Raw genomic sequence first — 23,229 nt, forward strand, 5'->3', positions numbered from 1 at the left:
ATGCTCAGTCTCTGGTCTCCATAGTATTGCATGCCCATCTCTGTAAGCTTTCTCACTTGTAAATAAAATAATTATTGGGATTATCTGTTCCTAAGCATGGCTCCCACACTGGCCATTTGCAGCAAGGGCTGTGTCTTACTCGCTTTACCCTCCCAGTCCTCAATCTTTCATTAAAGAACAGCTTCTAGCTGTTGACTAAGTACTGAATGAATGGTGCTTTGAATGTTCTTTAATGGCGGTTTTAACTTCTGAAATATTTCACTTTAACTCTGAAAATTACTCTGCATTGCATGTCAGGTACACACTGTAAGAAGGAATATAGTGACTTTCTGGCCAGTTGTTTAGTGTTAAATGGAAACAAGTGTCATGTTTACAGAGTGATAGCTTGAAGTGCACAAAGCATGGGATGGTTTCAGTCCTGCTGGGTATGGATTTGACCTTGATTTGCAACTTTCTCCTTCCAGCCTTAGGCATTACAGTGTGTGTGCTACATTTCAAGTGGAACAGTCTTCTCAGGGCCTAGGGATGACTCTCCAGTTGCTTTGTGTATGTTCAGGCTCAGCAGGAGATTGACAAGTAGCTTCTTGCTTCGTATGTGTCCTTTTATGGTATGTGGGACAGGGCTGTATCTGAATGACTGCTAGAAGGGTGGAGAATTCAGTCCTCAACCAGGTGAAATTGGTCAGTATTATTAGAAGCAGAAAATGTCTTCCCACCTCAAAAACCCTTCTGCGGGAGGATAGTGTAGAACTCTTCTTGTGATTATACTAATTGAAATGAGTGGCAGTTTGGGAGCTACAGGACAGCAAAATGCATTCAGTTCATGTCAGTTTGTAAATTACTCACTTTACTAAATCAAAGAAGGTTGATGCTGGAAAGTGCCTTAGAGATCATCTGGTCTCACCCTTTCATTTTGCAGTTGAATAAGCTAAAGCCCAGGGATAATGAGGAGGTTACTTAGGCTCCTTTTGCAAATTGATGGTGGTCCTGGGGTTGACCTCGGTCTTCTAGGTCTTCTGACACTCTTCGCTCTTAGGGTCAAGGGCAAATCATAACAGACATGTAATTCTAATCCTTAGCTGATTTATTAATCACTAAATAGGTATCTCTCAGACACTGAAGGGTAGATTCTGGCAATGAGCTTCCACCTCACCAGAAGGAAGTAATTTGAATGTAGCCAATGAAGCCAATTCCCATATGATCCCAACTTCTAGATTCCCCTGATTCTCCAGCTGAGTCTCTTCTTTCCTGTGCCCTGCCCAAATCTGACCCAGCCTTTACAGAGCTGGACAAAGCCGGTTCCAGAAAGCCTTCTCTGATCTCACTTGTGCACTGGGTGAATTCCTCTTCTTAGCTCCTCTTTGCGGAGAGAACAAGAGCATGTGCTGGCTGTATGGGTGTGCACTGGCGAACCCAACAGCACCTTCCCCCACCCATTCCCCCACATACCATTCCCAAGGGACCGCAGAGGGAAACTTTTAAGGAGAGCTTCCCTGCCATGCCCTGTACCGTGGGTGCCCTGAGCCCACTGATATCTTGAGGGAAATGTGCTATGATGCTGTGTCCCCAGGGTGGGCGAGGCCATGAGCCTCTTGTGATTCATGAATGACATTTGCAGATGTAGCCAGAGTTAGCATGAAACTGGTCAACCCTGGTGTGTCAACACTGATCTCTTTACCAGCACATTAATTTTGAAATATCCCATGAGTCATGGACATTAGGGCCATTAAATTGTTCTCTTTTAGAATAGCTCAACAAAACCTTGTGCAGGGAGGTTGATATATTCTGGGTCAAGAGGATTTCTCATCATCTGATGTTCATGCTTCTTGCCTTGTTTGTGTCTTCTCTTGCTCTGAGAGGTGATGACTCTGCTCCCCTTCAACTTGGATCTCTGGAACCTGAGTCTCTCTCGTTCTCAAGGTCCATAAATATTATGCTTAGTTCTTACTAACTTTCCACTTCCACCACGTTGCTTCTTGGCTTTCCAGGCATATTGAGAAGTGCCAAAACATACCTTCAACAATAAGCATGGAGGAGTGGAAGGAGCACAAGAGTCTGGGTGTAGGAGGTTCTTAAAAAGGGCAGCTGTGGTTATGATTAGACAGGATTTCCCTTTGTGCTAGGGTCAGGACCATCTTGACAGACAGAAGGACATTGAACTCGGTCTCAGTGAAAAGCTGATAGGTCATGGTGACAGCAGACAGGACCACATGGGCATGGAGATAGTGGCATAGACTGGCCTGTATGTGCAGCAAGTGTGTGTGAGCATATGCACCAGGGCTGGCCCTACTGGCCTAGAAGATAAGTTGTGGGTGAATGGAGGCATGGGATGATGGAAATGAGGCTGGAAAGTTTGCAGGGACCAGGTCGTTCATCCAATTAATTCACCCAACATATTGCAAGCTAAGTGCCAGGCACCAAGAGTACAACAATAAACAATGCAGACACAAACCCTGTCATCATGGAGCTTGCAATCTAGGAGCAGAGACAAGCAATAAATCAGACGTATGTTAGAAGAAGTCAGCCCCGAGTCTCAGCCCCACCTCTGCCATTCACTGCCTGTAGACTTTGGGCAAGCACCCTAAGCACCATGCATGGAGGTAACAACACACACTCACCAGGACTGATGGGTGGGTCAGCCCTGACTCGAAGAAAAGGCCCAAGACAGCATGTGACAGGGGTTCTAAAATGTGGTGACCTTTGGTAGGTTATGATGTGGGGGTGGCAGCAGGAATTATTGTTTCATTTACCACACTTGAGTGTTAGGAGCCAAGAGGACCATTTCCTGGTTTTATATATATATATAGATAGATTTTTTTTTTTTTGAGATGGAGTCTCGCTGTGTCGCCCAGGCTGGAGTGCAGTGGCATGATCTCGGCTCACTGCAACTGCTGCCTCCCATGTTCAAGTAATGCTCCTGCCTCAGCCACCCAAGTAGCTGGGATTACAGGCACCCGCCACCATGCCTGGCTAATTTTTGTATTTTTAGTAGAGACAGGGTTTCACCATACTGGCCAGGCTGGTCTCCAACTCCTGACCTCAGGTGATTCGCCCACCTCGGCCTCCCAATGTGCTGGGATTACAGGCGTGAGCCACCGTGCCCGGCCTCCATTTCCCGGTTCTTTGATTTCAGGAGTGTCCCAAGTCTTCTACACTGAGTTATATTTTGAAAAAAACAAAAAACAAAAGCCACTTTCTTTTCTCATTGTGAGTTATTGCCCTAAAATGTGTATTTTTTTCAATCATTGTCTTAAAATTTAATATGTTAGTTCAAGTGTTTCTCAAATAAGCAAAGTCACTTTTAACCCTAATGTCTTTTTTAAACTGGGGCAAAATATGCATAGCATGAATTTTTCCCATTTGAACCATTCTTACGTGTTCAGTTCGGTGGCGTTTTTATTCACATTGTTGTGCAGCCATCTCCAGAACTTTTCCATCTTCCCAAACTGAAATTCTACCCATGAAACAACTCCCATTCCCCTTCCCCAGCCCCGGGAGCCACCATTCTACTTTCTGTCTCTATGAATTTGATGACTCTAGGTACCTCATAGAGTAGAATCATCCAGCATTCACCCTTGCGCCTGGCTTACTGCTTCCAGGTTCATCATGCGGTAGCATATATGTATGTTAAGGCTAAAATCTGAAGTGCTGGGACTATCAGGGCTGTGGGCCTGATACTCGCAGGAAGGGTGGAAGGCTCCAGCAGATGACAGGGTAGAGGAAGTGAGAAAGTTGTGGCGAAGAGCACCTCTAAAATACAATATGTACCCATCAGAGGGAGACTTGTCCCCAGATACTGTCTTTCCGAGTCTATGGGAGATTTGTCCCCAGGGTCTGGCAAGTAGGACCCAGAGCCAACCTGGATGTATCTTTCAGTAGCAAGGAACTGTGAACTGTCTTCCCTAGAGGGGTCACGCCCCAGGGTTTCTCAGTGAACTTTGGGAGGCATAGACCATTACCTGAAGTTGTCTCAAAAAAGTAAGCGCTAAACCAAAAGAGGTCTTTGCACAAACAGAGCGCAGTACCAGGGAAACCATGCCAGTCTTTGAGTCCACCAGTGTAGCCAAGCACAGTAGTCCCCAGACTTAGCAGCTGCTTGCTCCCTCCCATCTTACGTGACACCATGCGAATGCACTCACCACTGGACCAGAGAGGAGCAGGTGCCTCCGCTCCCAGACAGTTAAGTGGTGCCAAGTAAAATAGAAAATGTGCTGGACAGGCCCTGAGTGGCCTGTGTAGGACACTGGCTCCAAGACAATGGACCTTGCTAGGCTCCCAGAGCCGGGTTATATTGATCGGTTCTGAGGGTGGACCACAACCCTTAGATCCTTTGAGACTTCAGGAAATCAAAAGCTGAGGACACCACTTTCTTTCTTTGAGGTGGCCCATAACTTGGGTGATTTGGAGGGTGGCAATGATGATGAATACCACCAAGAACAATTGCCTGCATTTGACGCTGCTTGAGTCCATTCACTTTCCCTAGGGCGGGAGGACAATGGTGGTGCTTATAGGTGTTGAGGGCTCACTGGGTGCCAGCAGCCGGCCCAAGCCCTTCCCAAACACTGTCAGCTTTACTCCTCCCTTCTCCTCAAGGCACCACCTGTGGCTACTGCTCCCACTTGATGGAGGAGAGTAAAGCTCTGAGAGGCCCAGTCACAGGACTGTGGCTGGCTGGGCTGGGATGGGACCCTGGTCTGCCTGCCTCGGGGGCCCCAACTTGGTTGGATGATGAGATGACTCATGGCCTCTCCATGTCAGCCACAGAAGTGGGCATCATTGCCACTTCCCAGAGGCCCCGAGGGGTCATAAAGTCCAACCAGCTCTCTCAACAAAGCTGTTTCCAAATCCTCTGGGACAGGATGGCTGTCCAGAGAGGCCCTGGCTGAATGGCCTTCGGGTCTGAGTGCCTCTCAAAGGGAGGATCAGGGTCTCGGTTCCTCTTGCCCCTGCCAGCAGCCTTGCCGTGCCAAGCACATCAGCAGAACCGGCGTCTGGAGCTTCCTGGTGGAGGGCAATGCTTTCCTCCAAATGAGTCCTTTCCTTTCTGGGATTGAATCTGTATTTCAGCCGCAGCTCCAGCCGGGGCCCACTGCTTAGGGCAGCACCCGGCTGTGGAGTGCTGGCCATAGGTGCTGGCTTGTCCCTAGAGCACTGGGCAAGGCTAGGGAGGACGGTGTCAGCTTGGCCCCTTCTTGCCCCTTGGAACCTGCTGCCTAGCCATGATGACGCCTCAGCTGTTCCTCCATGACATGATGAAAAATAGGCAGAAGAAGGAGGAGGCTCAGATCATCTGAGGAAAGGAAGTGAGCGAGTGTTGTTTGTCCCACGAAGATGTCAGTGTTTTCAGGGCACAGGCACCGCACCCACCAGCCCCGGCTCCACTTACCCTCAGTAATGGAGGGCTATTTCCAGAACCAGTAGTTCTGCACTCCTGAAAGCATCCGCCTGACCTTATTTATGGCTGCTCTGTCCACCTCCAGAGACAGGCACAGGGTAGATACTGGTAAATAACCCTTGAATTGAATCAGAACTCACTTGTCTTTGTGCCTACAACTTTTCTGCACCTCTAGGCCTATCTTCTGGGACCACTGGCGTGGAGCAGTTGGGCGGTCCCAGGAATTCCCAGATCTTATGAAAATAAACGGTTCCGGGAAAGCTGGTGGGCATCTCTGACAGAGGGGACCACAGGGCCAGTGGTGCCCTCTGTCCAGCTGGGACAGGGTGTGACTTGGACACCACTCTTGATTTACGGAAAAATAATCTACAAGTACCCTGCGTGGGTCCTATGCAGGCTCTGCCTTGAGGGAGTGACTGCATTTCCAAAGGGACTTGGAAACATTGTTCCCCATTGTCCCCATTTATGAAAAGTGACCATTTTTGTGAAGTAAGTTATTTCAAAACAAGGGCAGGGAATGCATGTCTGTGTGTGCGTGTCTTCTCAAAAAGAACTGGATCTTCTCAACCCAGCGCTGACCTTCGGCTCCATGAGGAAGTTAATTGGAGCTTGGTATTAACACTGAGTATAGCAGAACTGATCCTGAAACCAGCTGCTAAAACTAGTTCCCCACACAGCCATTTTCTTCTTCTTTTTAATTTTATCAGAAAGCACTTTTGCAGCGCCTAATTTGGTCGCTTACTGGAAGGGCAGCGTATGTACAGGGGGAGTCAGGAGTCCTGGGTTCCAGTCCGAGCTGAGCCTCTTTTTCCTATCTGTAAAATGGAGCTCACGATCCTTGCCCCGTCTGCCCCACAGGAAGTTTGTGAGACTCAAGTGAGAAAATGCATATTGAGGTCCTCTGTAAAGTAACATGTGTTCCCGTCAGTCACTTAATACACATTTATTGAGCACCTACTATGTGCAGAACTCAGTGGTAGATGCTGAGGGGAATATAAGCATTTGTCTCTATTACCATCTCTGGGGCTGGACTTTATAAAATGTCATCTAAGCCACCACCTGCTTCCATATACCTGACCCCTCCAGAGGGACGGAGGCCCCATCTTCCCCTGGCTGGTGAAGCCACTAGTCTCTACAACATAGCTTTCCCTAGCCCGAGCTAATTCCAGAGAGGAGTTTGCTGAAGGTCTGTTATTCTTCTTTATGCCTCTGCTAAGCTTTCCCGAGAACTGTTGCTTTCTGGACCGGGACATAGGACAGAGCTTGAGGCCACTCTTCCTCTGCTTGCGTCTGCATGGCATCACCAAAGGTAAGTAAGCCCCGGTCCAGGCGAGCACATCCATGGGAAAGCTGCTGGGCACCTGCCCACCCCTCAGCCACTGCTGGGGGAGCCCCACCTGATGTTTCCAAGGGAATCACCTGAAACATGGCATTGTCACTTCCAAGCTATGTGACTTCGGGAAAGTCATGTAGCCTCTTGGTCTCACTTTCCCTGTCTGTAAAATGAGGGTAATCTGAGCTCTGATGAAATATAGTGATGGCTAGAAGGGGCTTATATATTGTGAAGCAGTGTATAGCTACCAAGGGCTGTTTTACTGGCATCTAATTGTATGTCCTACCTCTTCACATGTTTCACTTCTAAGCCCCTTGTTCTGCAGTTTGGGAGAAAACTCTGGATTTGTGCTCCCTCAACCTCATGCTCTGGGCACAGGGGATGGTACCTGTAACTTGGAAAGAGGAAAGAAATGTTGGGGAGTATGTTTTCAGCAGTCCAGGAGGCCACCCAGTGAGATCTTTGCATCTGAAAGGACCTCTGAGAACATTTTCAAGGCCATTTCCAGCTATCCAGATATAATAAGTAGCTCTAGAACTCAGGAATGGTTGATGGGGCCAGGTAGTTTTGTCCAAGTTGCTTCTAAACACTCCAGAAACACTGATTACCTGATCTCAAACCTCCTTTCCCAGGCAGGATTGCAGCCAGGGGGCCGTGAATGTTGGGGTGAGGCGTGGTTGTGGGGGAACACTAACTCTTCCCCAGGGACCTGGGAAGGGAGATCTAGCAAAAAGTATGGGGAAAAAAATAAAAATAGAAATTTTAAATTGGAGCTATGTGCAACCTAAATATCTTCTTCCTTTTTACTTTGTAATTTTTTTGATAATATTGTGAGAACTGAAATATCTTTAAAGAATAAGGAGGACTGGTCAAAGCTGACCTTCGAGGGCCACTGATGGCTTTTCCTTTAACAATAGTTCTCAAAGTACCTTCCAGGGTTCACTGGGCAGCAATATCTTCTTGCAGGATTGTTAAGAGTATATTTCATTCAAAATAATATGTTACACTTAAATTTTACATTAATATGTAGTATAGACATTTTTTTAAACTGAAGTTGAAATGGCCATCCAATTTGGAGTGAATGTATTGGTTCCTTTGGAAGTTTGTTTGTATAAGGTGGTTTTTTTGCGTTTTTTTGTTTTGTTTTGTTTTGTTTTTTTGAGACAGAGTCTCACTCTGTCCCCCAAGGCTGGAGTGCACTGGTGCAATCTCGGCTCACTACAACCTCTGCCTCCTGGGTTCAAGCGATTCTCCTGCCTCAGCCTCCCAGGTAGCTGGGATTAAAGATGTGCACCACCATGCACAGCTAGTTTTAGTAATGATGGGGTTTTGCCATGTTGGCCAGGCTGGTATTTCTGTACGTTCTTAAAAGAGAATTGATTTGGAATATAAAAGTAATTGATTCTGAACATAACCACAGTGACCCTGAGATGTTTTATTTCCACTTTGTCAATCAAACCTTAAAGGAGACCATCCACCCCTTTCCCTTCCCTCAGCTCCTGACTTCTTCCTTTTCCTTTCTGTAAATGAGACTTTTGAGGCTCTGGTGTGAATAAAACTAAAAAACATTCTCTTTGTGTTTCTTCCCAGGCAAAGATCTGGAGGTGCTGCGGCACATTAACTTCTTCCCAGAGTCGTGGCTGGACCAGGTTACAGCCAACCATTACCACGCAGTGAGTTGCCTGCTCTGCAAGGACACAGTTGTCGAAATTTATTGCCTCTCTGACTTTGTTTTTTCTGGAGATGTGTTTCACATTTGAAACCTCTAAACCTCTGAGGTCAGGACATATCTGGATCATCCTCCAGGGAAAGTGGGGAGAGCAGTGCCTGGGAAGGAGAGAAGGGAGGAGACCCAGCCTTGGAATCCGGGTAGTTCAAGCTCCCATCATATGCATTTTTGTTCTTGGTACAAATTAACAAATGTTTGGACGAAATTACTCTTCCTCCAGTAATAAATGAGCATGTCTCTCTCTGTGCACCCTCAGCAACATAGAGCATTTAAATTTCAAATCACTTTTCTTAATTGAGAAGGGAACAACGGCGTCTCATTTTGTAACATACATTTCCTTTATTACTGGTGACTATGGATGTTTTCCATGTGGCATTTCCCCTTTGTAAATTGTCCATGCAAACTGTCGTAGTTCTTATGTGTTTTCAATCTCGCGTTTTTAGAGATGAAGAGGGGCAGTGTATGATGTATGAGTCACCAGTTAAAATTCAATCCTGCTCAACAAATACCTATTGTAATGTGCAAGCCACAGTGCTCAGCGCTCCACGCACCGTAGATCTTGACTCCGTGGAAGGAGGTGCTTTTCTGGGGCATAACTCAGGACCATGCTCTAACAGGGCAGCAGAGGACTGACAGAGAGGGGACAGTCTGTGCAGACAACTCGGGAAGTCCCCACCTTCCTCTTGGTCCTCTGACTCTGCCCACCTCCTTCCTTTTGTCCCCTGCTGCCAATGTCATCCTCTCGAATTCCGCTCCCTCTCCTCCCCAGCCCTCACCTTGAGCCTCCCATGAGGGGCCTTGCTTGCTCTTGATTTTGTGACCGTGATCATCTCTGCCCCATGTACACATTTTATTTCCCAAGTGAGACTGCTCAGGTACTTTTCTTTTTCTCCTTGCATCCTCTGAAAGCAGGATGCAAGGTACTGTGGTGACACAGTACCAGACACAGTACCAGACACAGTAGGTTTTCAATAAATGTCCGTGAACTGAATGAATGGCTGAATGTGAGTCTAGAGGCAAAACTCTTTTTCAAACCTGGTGAGGAGTGCAGGGATCAAGGAAGAGGCACAAAGATGAAGAGAGGCACTCGTGTCCAGAGGATCCCACTGTGGTCAGCTGTGTGCATTTTCCTTTCAGCTGGAGAATGGGGGCGACATGGTCCACCTGAAAGATCTTAACACCCAGGCCGTGAGATTTGGGCTGCTCTTTAACCAGGTACTGAGAACTGCACCTGAACAAGGGGAAGAACTGTCCCTCTCATGCTTAGTTAAGAACCTTTGGAGGGCAGCCACGATCACTTCTGGCTCCTGGTAGGAAGGTCGGGGGACCAGAAGAGAGAACCGCAGGTGTCTTTCCTGCATGGTCGTCAGCTCCCAGGAAATAAAATTCACAAGGCAGAGGCCTGGGACAGGCCATTTAATAATTTCCCCACTAAGGAGACCAGCGGTCCTGGTGGTACTGGGATGGAGGAGTTGCCCTGGGATGTAGGACTACAATTCTAAAACCAGGAAACGCCAAGGCAAACTGGGAAGGGTTGGTCTTTCTATTTCCCACAAACACCAACAGTTGCAAACTGGCTCAACAAGAGACTCCATGCCAAGTCCATGTTTAAGCTTATAGGGATGAACTCAGTCTGGGCAGCTATTTTGATGGATCTCAGAATAAAACTGCAGTGGGTCAAGGAGCTTGATTGCAAGGCATCTTGGCACTTAGTGACCAGGGGAGCGTTGGGGTTGGTAGCTGTGCTCCATGCTGGGTTCCCTGTGATGGAAACAATTCTCCAAGAAATCACTGATCTCCTTTGATTATTTCAAGGCACCCCCGCAGTGATCTCAAAAGAATTCACGTTTCAAGAACTACGGGTGCCGAATGTATCATCAGAGAGTCCCCTCTGAGTTGTCCCTGGAGAGGCTAGCTCAGCCTTTTGGTTGCAGAGACATCGTGCCTAAGTGGGCAGATGCAGAGCCAGGACTTCCTGCAAATGCTATGAGTGGCTCTTGGGCCCATCAAATTGAAAAAACATGCTTTGTTTCAAAGGTCTATAGACCACAGGTCATCTAAGAACATACCTATCCTATTCTTTACCTCACTAAGGAACATGGAGAGTAAATAATGTTGTCACTGTTCAGTAGCTACCACTAAGTCTACTACTAACTTCTACTAACTGTACCAACTGTTTGTAGTGAGACCAAGGAAAGGAGGGTCTGAACCCTCCAGAAACACTGGTTACCTGATCTCAAACCTTCTTTGCCAAGCAGGATTGCAGCCAGGGGACTGTGAATGTTGGGGTGAGGCATGATTTTGGGGGAACACTGTAACTTTTGCAAACTTGATGGGTTCCCAGGGACCTGTGAAGGGAGATATAGGGAAAAGTATGGGGAAAAACATAAAAATAGAAGAAATTTTAAATTGGAGCTGTGTGCATCCTAAATATCTTCTTCCTTTTTGCTTTGTAATTTTTTTTGTAGTATTGTGATAACTGAAATATTTTTAAAGAATAAGATGGATCAGTCAAAGCTGACCTTCAAGGGCCACTGATGGCTTTTCCTTTAACAATAGTTCTTGAGGTAGCCTCCAGGGTTCACTGGGCAGTGGTATCTTCTTGCATGATTATTGAAAGTATATTTCATTCAAAATAATATAAGTTACAATTAAAAGCATTAATATGTGGTATAGAATTTTTTTTTAACTCAGGTGGAAATTGCCATCCAATTTGGAGTGAATTTATTCCAAATTGTTACTAGTAATTACTACTACCAAGGATTTCAGTTTAGCTTTCCCCATGTTTCCTGGGTTAAAATTGCCATTGTATTTTCACTTTCAAATCAGTTGCTGAATGAGTGACGTTTGTTGTTGTTGCTATACTTTGTTTTACCATGTCCTCTTGACTTTTTTTTTTTTTTTTTGAGATGGAGTCTTGCTCTGTCACCCAGGCTGGAGTGCAGTGGCGCAATCTCGGCTCACTGCAAGCTCTGCCTCCCGGGTTCACGCCATTCTCTTGCCTCAGCCTCCCAAGTAGCTGGGACTACAGGTGCCCACCACCACGCCTGGCTAATTTTTTGTATTTTTAGTAGAGACAAGGTTTCACCATGTTAGCCAGGATGGTCTTGATCTCCTGACCTCGTGATCAGCCCACCTTGGCCTCCCAAAGTGCTGGGATTACAGGTGTGAGCCACCGTGTCCAGTCTTTTTTTTTTTTTGAGATAGAGTCTTACTCTGTCGCCCAGGCTGGAGTGCAGTAACACAATCTCAGCTCACTGCAACCTCTGCCTCCCCGATTCAAGCGATTCTCCTACCTCAGCCTCCTGAGTAGCTGGGACTACAGGCACGCGCCACCATGCCTGGCTAATTTTTTTTTTTTTTTTTTTTTTTTTGGTATTTTTGGTAGAGATGGGGTTTTGCCACATTGGCCAGGCTGGTCTTGAACTCCTGACCTCAGATGATCTGCCCGCCTCAGCCTCCCAAAGTGCTGGGATTACAGGCGTGAGCCACCACGCCCGGGTGACTTTGAATACTAAATATTTTCCCCCCTTCACTTTGTTGTTTCTCTTTCCCAATTTAGGAGAATACAACTTATTCAAAAACGATTGCTCTATATGGATTCTTCTTTAAGATAAAGGGACTCAAACATGATACTACCTCTTATAGTTTTTACATGCAGGTAAGGATAGAGTGCATGAAAGTTATGTCTCTGAAACAGTCTTTTAGAGTTCGAGTCAATCCATGTTGAATTAATAATAACTGATTCATCATTAATTACTCATTGACATGAAATGTATTGTAAGTGCTAACCATGCTCATGTATGTGATGTCATTTAATTTTTACAACAACCTTGGGAAGTAGGTATTGGTAGCCCATTTAGCAGATGAGGATCTGAAAACTGAGCGTCTTTGTGTTCATATGGCCTCTATTGGTAAAGTCAGGATTAGATTCTAGTCTTCTATCTCCACATGTGGGGCTCACTTCATCTTCAATTTATACATACAATTCAGTTATTCGCCCATGAAGATAACCGGTAATGCCCCCAACTGGGAGAGGGGGTAATTTTGTTTAGCTGCAAAGCGGGCTGTGGGCAGGACCCCAGAAAAGTCAGGAGGGTGCTTGACTTCTCCATAGTGCTCCTGCAGGACTTTAGGAGAGGCAGGAGAATGTCACATTTAGGAGTGGAGAGTCCGCAGGTGAACGGCCTGCGAGCTATAGGACCAGGGCAAGTGCCAGGAACTCTCCTCTGTGCAGTTTCCTCACCTTTAAGACAGAGAAGGTAACAGGATATACCTCACCGGATTGTTGTGAGTTTAGATGTGTTAATTTGTGCAGGGTGGCTTGGAACAAGCTTGACACACAAAGCACTATATGCATTAGGGAAGATGAAGATGATGATGTTGACGACGACAATGACAACTATGATGAAAGATTGCTGTGTTCCACTTAAGATTTGCTTACAAGTCTCTTCCCTAAACTGCAAGCTTTTGAGAGGCCATATCTTATTAATCTTTTTATTACTACTGCCAATCACAGTACCGAGAACATAGAGGAGCTTTATTTTTTTATTTGTCTTTATTTTTTGAGATGGAGTCTCGCTCTGTCGCCCAGGCTGGAGTGCAGTGGCATAACCTTGGGTTACTGCAACATCCATATAAAGGGGCTTTAAATGACTGAATGAATGAATGAATGGATAAACAAGTGAATTAATGCATGAATGAAGAAACCAGACTTTTAGTCCCAGCTTTGCCAGTACCTCATATGTGCCCTGGAGCAAGTCATTTCTCTTCCGCGGGCCTCAGCTCTTGGTCTGCACTGACTCAGGCATCTCCCTACACAATGAATTCTTCTGGGTGGAAGAGACGAATTATGTGACAGCAACAGTCCAAATGCCCTTATGAGTACTACATTGGTTTTTTAATTCTGGCAAAGGCATCATAAAACTTGACTTAATGGTGTTTTCCTAGATTGGCCAAAGCCCAGGCCATCAGCCACTGGTTTATGTATGGTGGGGGCTCCAATGACAACTGACCCAGCAGCAGCAACTTTTAGGAGATGGTGCCAATTGGGAAATGCCCTCTTGCTGCCTGCACACATTATATACCAGGGTCTATATGCCAGACTCCAGCTTTCGCTAACTCCGGGCCACCCCGATTGCAGTTCCACCTAAGGTGAATCACTCTCTTTGCAGAGAATAAAGCACACAGACCTGGAATCCCCCTCCGCGGTCTACGAGCACAACCCCGTCAGCCTGCGAGCGGCACGCCTGGTGAAGTATGAGATCAGAGCCGAGGCCCTGGTTGACGGCAAGTGGCAGGAGTTTAGGACAAACCAGATCAAGCAGAAGTTTGGGTTGACCACGTCATCCTGCAAAAGCCATGCAAGTGTTCATGTTGTCTTTTTCTTTTATTTCCTTTTTGCTCTTTCTCTCCCCCACCCTTTTGGGGATCACTGGCTTCTAATCTCCAGTGCTCTACACTGAAGATCCCTGGAAAATCTGGCTCAGTTTCTTAAGGATTATCACAGCCTCAAATAATGCTAAAGAGAAATCTCTTCTAGAATGAAAAACCATGGATACAGATAACTATAACCCAAATCAGACTACCTGATTTGGGTCACACCAGATCTATTTTATAAGCATCAAAGGGTATTTTTTTTTTAGGTGAGGAGGCTCCGTGGAGTGTATTTGCCATCACTACCTCCACTGATGCCTGTGAGTGGCACATTAATTTCCCTGAAATCCACAGCCCAGACCCACCTGCCTCACTCTGGCCCACTGGGGAAGGGCTGGGCCCATCTACCTCAGTGGGTGGTTGCCAGCATCTAGGCAGATCCACTGCCTGGCCTGGCTTCTGACCAGAATAAGACTTTGCTACAAGCCAGTGAGTAATTCCCGGTCCTGACTGCACATCAGAATCACCTGGGGGCTTTATAACTACCAAGGCCAGAGCCCCACCCAGATCACCAGACCAGATAGATACTCCGTGGGTTGGGCCAGGGTATCAGTATTTTTAAAAGCTTCCAGGTTATTTTCTATGACGTTAGAAATCACAGTAACAATTTCCTTTGTGGGGGTGAGGGAGAGGGGCTGGGAAATTAACTGACAGAGAACATGAAGGAGATTTCTGTGGGGTTGGAAATATTTGTTTTTTTTTGTTTGTTTTGTTTTGTTTTGTTTGAGACAGAGTCTCGCTCTGTCGCCCAGGCTGGACTGCAGTGGTGCAATCTTGGCTCACTGCAAGCTCCACCTCCCGGGTTCACACCATTCTCCTGCCTCAGCCTCCTGATTAGCTGGGACTACAGGCGCCCGACACCACGCCCAGCTAATTTTTTGTATTTTTTAGTAGAGACAGGGTTTCACCATATTAGCCAGGATGGTCTTGATCTCCTGACCTCATGATCCACTCACCTCAGCCTCCCAAAGTGCTGGGATGAAATATTTGTCTTGTTCAGGGTGATGGTTACGCAGGAGCATTTACTTGGTGAGAATTTATCAAGCTGTCCTCTTCAGATTTGTGCACATTATTGTGTTTAAGTTATTCCTAATTTATTGGCAGTTTATTTCAAATAACCTCTGCAGGTTATTCTGATGTGCAACCATAGTTGAGAGCCAGCATTTTCTACAGCTGTTAGTCCTTCCTCTTTCCCCTTCTGGGGGGCAATTGTGTTTATCCTAAAAGTCACATTCACTTTGTTTTGTTTCACGTTTTAGACCTTGAAAATCCAAACTGTGGGCATCCCAATCTATGTAAGTTTTGCATTCATCTTCCCAGCATCTTGACAGTTTCCAGAAGAATCTATGGGATTTTCCCCCACTGGTCTGCATAAAAGAAAATAAAATGACATAAAAGGGAGCACTCAAGCATTCCGTTGCCTTTCCTAGTTCGTTATGGTCTTGTTCGAACTTTTGTCCACGTTTGTATCATTTGAGGGTGGAACGTGCCAGACCCGAGAATGCATTTACCAGCGCTGCCCCACAGCACCCTGAGTCCAGCCCTGACTTTTTGCCCTCTCCCAGCACCATGGAAGCACCAGCAGTGGCAACAGACTACGGCCAGGAGCATGGAGCACTTCCCTTAGATACAGCTCTGCCTGCTACACAGAACAACATGCCTGCCAATCGTCCCTGGCAGTTTGGGCTCAGACAGACAAGAGGTAGGAGGGAAAGGAAGTGATTCTTAAGTACAGAGTGACTTATTTATTATCCCATCTTTTAAACTGAAGCTCTGCAGTTTGGAAAGAGGGAAGTAGAGAGCCTTCCTTCCCACTTCATTTATTTTCTATTGCAGTGTTACAAAGGACCACAAATTTGGTGACTTAAAACAACACATTGATTACTTCAGTTTCCATGGTTGAGGAATTCAGGTGTAGCTTCACTGGGACCTATACTCAGGGCCTCATAAGACTACGGTTTAGTGGCAGGCATGCTGTCTTCTCATCTGAAGAGATGGCTGGGAGAATTCATGTCCAAGTGTGTTCAGGTTGTTGGCAGATTCATTTTCTTGCAGCTGTATGAACAAGGGCCCCAGCTGCTACTGGGGTAGAGAGAAGGCTGCGCAGGCCCCAGTGGCCCCCTGCAGTTCCCTGCCATGTGACTCTCTACAGACATTTCAAATCATGGCTATTTGCTTCTTCAGGGCCAGCAGAAGAATCTCTCATTCTAGTCTGCTAAGACAGCATCTTATATAACGTAAGGTAATCATAGGAGTGGCAGCCCCTCCCCTCTGCCCTACTCTCTGGACTAGAAGGAAGTCACACGCTCCACCCACACCCAAGGGGACAGAATTATACAAGGGGTCACCTGAGGGTGTGTCCACCACACTGTATTACCCATTGTCTTTGGAAAAGTGATGGAGAGTCGATGACACTATGCAGACAATGAGGTGGATAAGTTTAGTCTAATAATCACCTTAGAGTCAGACACAGCTGGGGGAGCCTCCTTCCCAGCAGAGGAACCTGTGCAGTGTGACCTGGCAGGGAGGAGCAAAGGAACGGGGTGTTGGGAGCCTGTTGGCAGGTTCTCCCCGCCCGTCTCCAAGCCCTGTTTCCCAGGCTGCCTCACCAGTCTGCTTCTGGCCATGTCCAGTCAATGGGAGGTGGGGATGGGAGCTTGGAAGAGAGAGAACAGGAGAGGCCTGGATAGTTTGTACCCTCTGGGCTCAGAGGACGTTTTCCAGCAGTAACTATGTCTCCTTCCTCCGCTGCCCAGCTCGTGCCCCAGCTCATGCCCACGGCCTCCTGCCAGGGTTTCAGCACCCATCAAAGGTCCCTGCTTCTGGTTCTGATACCACCTCATCCCTGTGTCCCTCCAGGCTCTGGGGCAGTGGGGACTTCCTTCACTGCAGTCTCTGGGTCGTCTCATTCCCTGTTTAGCTTCTTGAGCTTTACTTCATCTGGGAACCAGTTCTCTGTATTATATTGATTCTGTTTGAAACCCCTAGAGTAGTTTATTTTCCAGGTTAGTTCCTAATGTGAAGGGTTTTGGTGAGTTGGCAGATGTGGCTCAGTGGGGTGGATGATTGGATAACACGGCCTCAGTGATTCTTCCCATCCCTGCAGGGCGGGGTCTAGGGTGAGGCAAGTGAGGCACTTGCTCGGGCATATAACCTAAAGGGGCACCGAAATACTTAGTAATACAGATAAAGAGTATTTTCATTCAATGTTTTAAAAAACCGAAATCAACACACACAAATCTATGATAGAGCTTGGTGAATTGTCATAAGGTGAACACACCCATATAACCAGCACCCAGATCAAAAACAAAAAGAAAATAACTAGCACCCCAGACACCTCCAGTGGACCCCCCAAGGTGAATACAACACTGACTTTCATCTCCATGAATTAGTTTGGCGCTTTAGTTTGAATATCTTACAAACAATCTGACAGTGCACACTCTTTCATGCCTGCATGCTTTTGTTCAACATCACATTTAAGAGATTCATCCAGGTTTTCACCGGGAGATGTAGTTTATTTTCAAATAAGATGATGGTTTCACTTTTTTACTTTTTAAAAACTAAACGTTACTTCAATAAAATAATACATGTTGTCACAGAAAAGTGAGAAAATACAAAGAAGAAAATCGAACGGCCTGGGACTGCTGTCACTGAGATGTTTGGTAGGCGACCTTCCAGGAGGAATTTTAGTGCATTTATAATTTTCTTTCCATTTAAAATGGGATTTGCAGTTCAGAGCTTCATTCTTCTCTTGAGAGAGCTAAACAGGATGGCAGGGTGTAGTGGCTCATGCCTGTAATCCCAACACTTTGGGATGCTGAGGTGGGTGGATCCCTTGAGCCCAGGAGTTCAAGACCAGCTTGGGCAACATGGCGAAACCCCATCTCTACAAAAGATATAAAACTTAGCCGGGCATGGTGGTGCGCAGCTGTAGTCCCAGCTACTTGAGAGGCTGGAGTGGGAGGATCGTTTGAGCCCAGGCAGTTGAGGCTGCAGTGAGCTGCAGTTGTGCCACTGCACTCCAGCCTGGGCAACAGAGCAAAACCCTGTCTCAATTTAAAGAGAGAGAGAGAGAGAGAGAGAGAGAGAGAGAAAGAAAGAAAGAAAGAAAGAAAGAAAAAAAAGCAGAGAAGGCAGGGGAAGTTAAACAGGATAACAGGATGATTTCTTTAATAGGGAGCACAGTATTTGCGGAGGAAGGAGATGGTGTGTTTGTTTCACCTTCAAATTGTGGGGCATCAGAAAAGTCACTTGTCACTTACCGTCCATGACTGTCATTTTCTGATCTATAAAAGGGACATAAACTCACCCCTCTGCCTCCCTCTCAGGGGCTGTGAGCCCCGCAGGCAGCACTGTATGTAAGGCCTCTTTATGGACCAGCCCCTGTGCAGATGCCTGGGGGCTTGGTGTTACTGGCTCAAGAAAAAATGCAACCTTGTGGCATTTTACGACAGCTCTATAGGATAACAGGGGTGACAAGAACTAAAAACACTGACAAGCAAGTCTGTGGATGTCTAAGAAAGGAGAGGTTGTTTGGAAGCGTCTCTGAAACATGAATGATTGCCCAGTCTCTAGGGGAAACAACTGTTAGGTATTTGAAATACGTAAACTCATGCACCAGGAGTTTGCAAGAGTGGGAGAAACTTGCCAAGCAGCGATGCCAAAAATGTGTCTGTAAGGTGAGCGGTAAAGCAGAGCGGGGAATGTTAGGGAGGGGCTGGGGCAGGCAGGAGGAAGGCAACCCCAAAGGGAAAAGGGAAGGACTGAAGGATTGGGCTGCCTCCCCTTTCTCTTGGGCAACAGGAAGGTACTGGAGACAGTAGGACTTGGGGTATCAGGGAGGGGCCCTGTGATGTCATTTCCACCTCCTAATTGTACAAGGGGGAAATGGAGCCCCAGCAAGCTGGAGTAATGATTCTGGTGGGAAAATGCTTGGTAAGCACCGTCTCGCTGAATCCTCCCGACCCCATGAGGTAGGTGTATTTTCCACGTCTGATAAGAAGGAAGCTGAGGCCGGGCACGGTGGCTCACACCTGTAATCTCAGTACTTTGGGAGGCCAAGGTGGGTGGATCACTTGAGGTTAGGAGTTCAAGACCAGCCTGGCCAACATGGTGAAACCCTGTCTCTACTAAAAATACAAAAATTAGCTGGGTGTGGTGATGCGTATCTGTGATCCCGGCTACTTGGGAGGCTGAGGTGGGAGGATCGCTTGAACCAAGAAGGTGGAGGTTGCAGTGACCTGAGATTGTGCCACTGCATTCCAGTCTGGGCCCAGATAAAGTAAAGTAAATTTATTCATCCAAGTCTCCTCAGTGTGACAGAGTTGGGAGTCCAGCTCAGGCCTGGCCACAGGCCTATCTGTTTCTATTTCCCCGATGGCCCACTGAGAAGAGTGGAAATGTTTTAGGGTGTTTAATTCAGGTATTTCTTGAACATCTATCTGTTCAAAAGCAATGTGCACGGAGCATATGCTGCGCGCCAGGCTGTGGTGTGCAGGGTGTGCCTCATATGATATCTCATTCGATTATGACGGGGCCTTGAGCAGGGGCAAGGGTGGGAGAGTGGCACGTACCTGGACCTGGAAGGATGGGGGGTTGTCCTTGTAGGTGGGGATGGAGGGAAACGGTACACAGGTGGTGTTCCAGCCTCATGGCTCTAGGACTGAATATGCATCTGAATTACCTGGGACTTCGTGCATGTGCAGATCCTGGGCCCCAGCTGAGAGAGGCTGATTTTTGAAGTCTGAGAGACAGTCAGAAATCTGCACTATAACAGGCTTCCTGGGGGATGCTGATGCAGGGTGTCTGTGGATCACACCCAGAAACTGATCTGTGTGTCAATTCCACAGCAGGGTTTCTTACTGTGCTCCACACACCCAATTGTCTTCCTTATCCAGTGCCAAAACAAAATCCAAACAATAACAAAAAACCTGTGAATTGATTTCACCACACTGGCTGATTCGGAACAAAGCAAAACTGATTTCCTAGAATATGAAATAAACAGAACTTAGTAATGAGGCCCCTCCTGTGGGTGAGCCATAAGTCACAGTCCACCCCTTTCCACTAGGGGGCATGGTCCACCTCAAAAATTTTAGTGGCAAAAATTTGCAACCTAAAAATTCATTTTACAGCAGGGAGTCCCCTTGCTTTGTGGTTGAAAGTGGAGCTGTACATCCTGGGAGAGGCTCCGTTTATCCAAACATCCACAGTATGCACATCATAAAATCTCTGAACTTGAGAAGTGTTAGTCTTGAGACAAAAAATCTTAAGATAATTTTAGAAGCTTTTCTTACAAGGGAGAAGTTCATAGAGATTCAAGGGAGAACTTGAATTTTAAAGCCCAAAGTCCCAATGCCCAAAGCAGTGGCCGTGAGCACTGGTTAACGAAACATCTTACGTGCCATGTCTGAAACGCCTCGTTCACTTCTCCCGATGCCCTTCTGGCTCACCTCCTAGCCCCTCCCCTCCAACAGGGGAGATGGCCCTGGACTCATTTGGTGCACACCATGTCTTTCGGGTTCTAGAGTACAACTGACCTGGGTTTGGGTCTCAGCCCTGCCCCTTACCAGCTGTATGGCCTTAGGCAAGCCATCTAACCTCTCTGAGCCTCAGAGACTGATCTGAGATAGGCAATCAAACTTATGGTAAGAATTAAATAAGTTGATGTTTTCTGTAAAGCACCTACCACATAATACGTGCTTTATAGAATTTATTCCTTATTTTTTCACCCTTATTGCTTGGAGTCAGGTAGTACTTGTTGAAGGTCAAAATGGTTGCTGTGCGATCTTAGGCCAGTCCCTTTTCTTTCTCTGGGCCTACTTCCCTTTATGCAAAATGAAAATGTTGACCCAGGTGCTCTCTGCAGTCTTTCCGGCTGCAATCATCAGATTCTCAAATTCTGTGAATACGGAAGAACAGATGTGAGTGGTTGAGCCTGTGAACCAGAAGGAGGAGGATCTGGGGAAAGGAACTGTCTTATTTTCCTGTGGGCTCATCAGAACGGGAATGAATTGGAAAGAGTAGAAGGTTTTTCCTCGCCCCTCTTCATAGGGTTTTGCATCCTGGAGACTGGTGCGTCTTGTAATACCCGGGAGGAGAGAGTTTGTTCTTGCTCTTGTAAGCCCAGGCTACTGTTTGGGGTTCGCCAAGCTGTTGGAGAGAAGAGTGAGCTTCCCAGGGATGACCTGAGTACCAGAAGTCCCAGGCCCTGCTCGCACACGGGGGTAGGTGTAGGATATGGGGGATTGGGCCTCTGGGCCCTGAGGCCTTGAGAGCTGGCGGGTGTTGAAGGAGGTTCTCCTGGAGGAGACAGAGACAGAAGAAACCTCTGTGAGACAGACCCTGAGGGCAGCACCAGCCAACAGAACTTTCTGCAATGATGGGAATGTCCCATATCCACTCCATCCGAGGTGGTATCTGATGTGGTATCTGACGTGGTAGCCATTAGCCATGCGTGGCCTTTGAGCACTTCAAATGTGGCTGGAGCCAATTGAGAAACTGAGTTTTCAATTTTGTTTCATTTTAATTCATTTAAATTTAAATTGCCAGAAGCTTAAGTAGAAGAAGCAAGGTAACAACAGCACCCAACATGAAACCAGAACTGGATGCTTCCTGGCTTTGCAGACTCTCTAGGGTTCTGAGCCTCTCAGTCTCTTCCCAGGCCCCCGACGAGTGGAGCCTCAGTGGCAGGCCGTGCCCATGCCTAAGGCTCAGTCTGAGGCCGCCTCAGACTTCTTTCTGGAGAAAGTCGTGCTGCGGAAAAGGAAGGTTCCCATGCTGGGGAAGCGGAGCTTAGCTCTGTATTGATATTATTCTTATCTTGCTCCTTCTACTTGCGCTAACCACTTAAATTTAAATAAATTAAAATGAAATAAAATTTAAAATTTCACTTAGTCACTCTAGCCATGTTTCTTTCTTTCTTTTTTTTTTTTTTAACTCCTCCTTGCAGAGGAGCGCTAACTCACAGGCGGTGCGCCCAGAGTTGGCCAAGCCGTGTTTCAAGTGCTCCGTAGACTCAATGGCTAGTGGCTGCCCTGTGGGCATGGCAGATGTGGGACAAAGGGCTCCTATGGCTGCTCCTCATGACTTTGAGCTTTGTGACTTTGAATGAGTCATGTGACCTTTGTGCTTTCGTTCCTTGACTTTACTCACGCCACAGATTTACAGCGAGCTGCTGCAGGCCAGGCTTCGGGTGAGGTTGTGAAGGTGAACAAAACACACACTCTCTGCCATCTCAGAGCCTACCGTGTGTGGGGAAAGACAGTTATTAGTGGAATATGCACTAAAGAATGCCTGGGTGCCCTGAAGAGCACAGTTGCCTGCAGCACAGTTTCCAGAGAGCATAAAGCAAAGAAAGCTGACCTAGATCCTGGTGTGGGGGTCAAGGCCCAAGGAGAGCCCTCCCAGGGGAAGCAATACTTACACAGAGAGCTGAAGTCAGAGTGGGAATTGAAACAGGTTTAGGTGAGGATGTAGAGAAATGGCTACTCATATGCTGCTGGTGGGAGGGTGAAATGGTGCAGCTGCTTTGGAAAACTGGTGGCTCCTCAAACAATTAACGTAAGCACCATGTTACCCAGCAATTCTCACCTCTAGTTACATACCCCAGAGAAAATGAAAACATATGCCCACCCAGAAACGTGAACACGAATGTTCGTAGCAGCATTATTCACAATAGGCAAAACATGGAAATTAGCCAGGAGCGATGGCGTGCACCTGCAAAAGGGGTGAGGTGCCTGTAGAAAGGGGGTTGGCTCATGCCTATAGTCCCAGCTGCTTGGGAGGCTGAGGTGGGAGGATGACTTGAGCCCAGGAAGTGGAGACTGCAGTGACCCATGATTGCACTACTGGACTCCAGCCTGGGTGACAGAATGAGACCGTCCTTTACAAAAAAAAGAAAAAAGTGCTCACTTTGGTAGCAGATATACTAAAATTGGAGTGATACAGAGATTAGCATCACCCCTGCAAAAGGATGACATACAAATTTGTGAAACGTTCCATGTTTTTAATAAATTTTTTAAATTAAAAAAAAGTAAAAGAAAAAAAAAAGAGAAGTGGAAACAACCTAAATGTCCATCAGTGGATGCATGGATAAACAAAATGTGGTCTACCATGCAATAGAACATTACTCAGCCCTAAAAACGAATGTAGGACTGGCACGTGCTACATGGATAAACCCTAAAAAAAAAATCATGCTAAGTGAAAGAAGGCAGTCACAAAAAAACACGTATTATATAACTCCATTCATACAAAATGTCCAGGGGAGGAATGTCTACAGACAGAAAGTGGATTCGTGGTTGCTTAGGGCTGGAAGATAAGAGGATGGCCACTAAAGGG

The 23,229-nt window shown here is 46.7% G+C and overlaps 1 protein-coding gene and 1 non-coding gene across 13 annotated transcripts in view; both read left to right on the forward strand.

Moving 5' to 3' along the window:
• The window catches only part of BTBD16 (BTB domain containing 16), a 67,474-nt gene extending 51,271 nt beyond the window's left edge, over window positions 1–16,203 (forward strand). For 4 of the 12 annotated variants that reach the window (XM_054522987.2, XM_054522983.2, XM_024253886.3 and 1 more), the window contains 6 exons: window positions 6,613–6,704; window positions 8,319–8,401; window positions 9,595–9,672; window positions 12,020–12,118; window positions 13,632–13,820; window positions 15,153–15,300. In XM_054522987.2, the coding sequence (XP_054378962.2) occupies window positions 6,613–6,704; window positions 8,319–8,401; window positions 9,595–9,672; window positions 12,020–12,118; window positions 13,632–13,820; window positions 15,153–15,221 (610 nt within the window). In that variant the 3' untranslated portion in view covers window positions 15,222–15,300. Of the gene's footprint in view, window positions 1–6,612; window positions 6,705–8,318; window positions 8,402–9,594; window positions 9,673–12,019; window positions 12,119–13,631; window positions 13,821–15,152 lie in introns of all 12 variants that reach the window. The other 8 variants (XM_054522986.2, XM_054522991.2, XM_054522988.2 and 5 more) reach the window with 3 other exon arrangements.
• A 6,592-nt stretch (window positions 16,204–22,795) lies between these two features.
• LOC112135269 (U6 spliceosomal RNA) lies at window positions 22,796–22,899 on the forward strand. Its single transcript, XR_002916575.3, has one exon. It is a non-coding gene; the product is annotated as a U6 spliceosomal RNA (small nuclear RNA).
• The last annotated feature ends 330 nt before the right edge of the window (window positions 22,900–23,229 follow it).

Source organism: Pongo abelii, chromosome 8 (genome assembly GCF_028885655.2).
Source record: "Pongo abelii isolate AG06213 chromosome 8, NHGRI_mPonAbe1-v2.0_pri, whole genome shotgun sequence".
Taxonomy (NCBI): Eukaryota; Metazoa; Chordata; class Mammalia; order Primates; family Hominidae; genus Pongo; species Pongo abelii.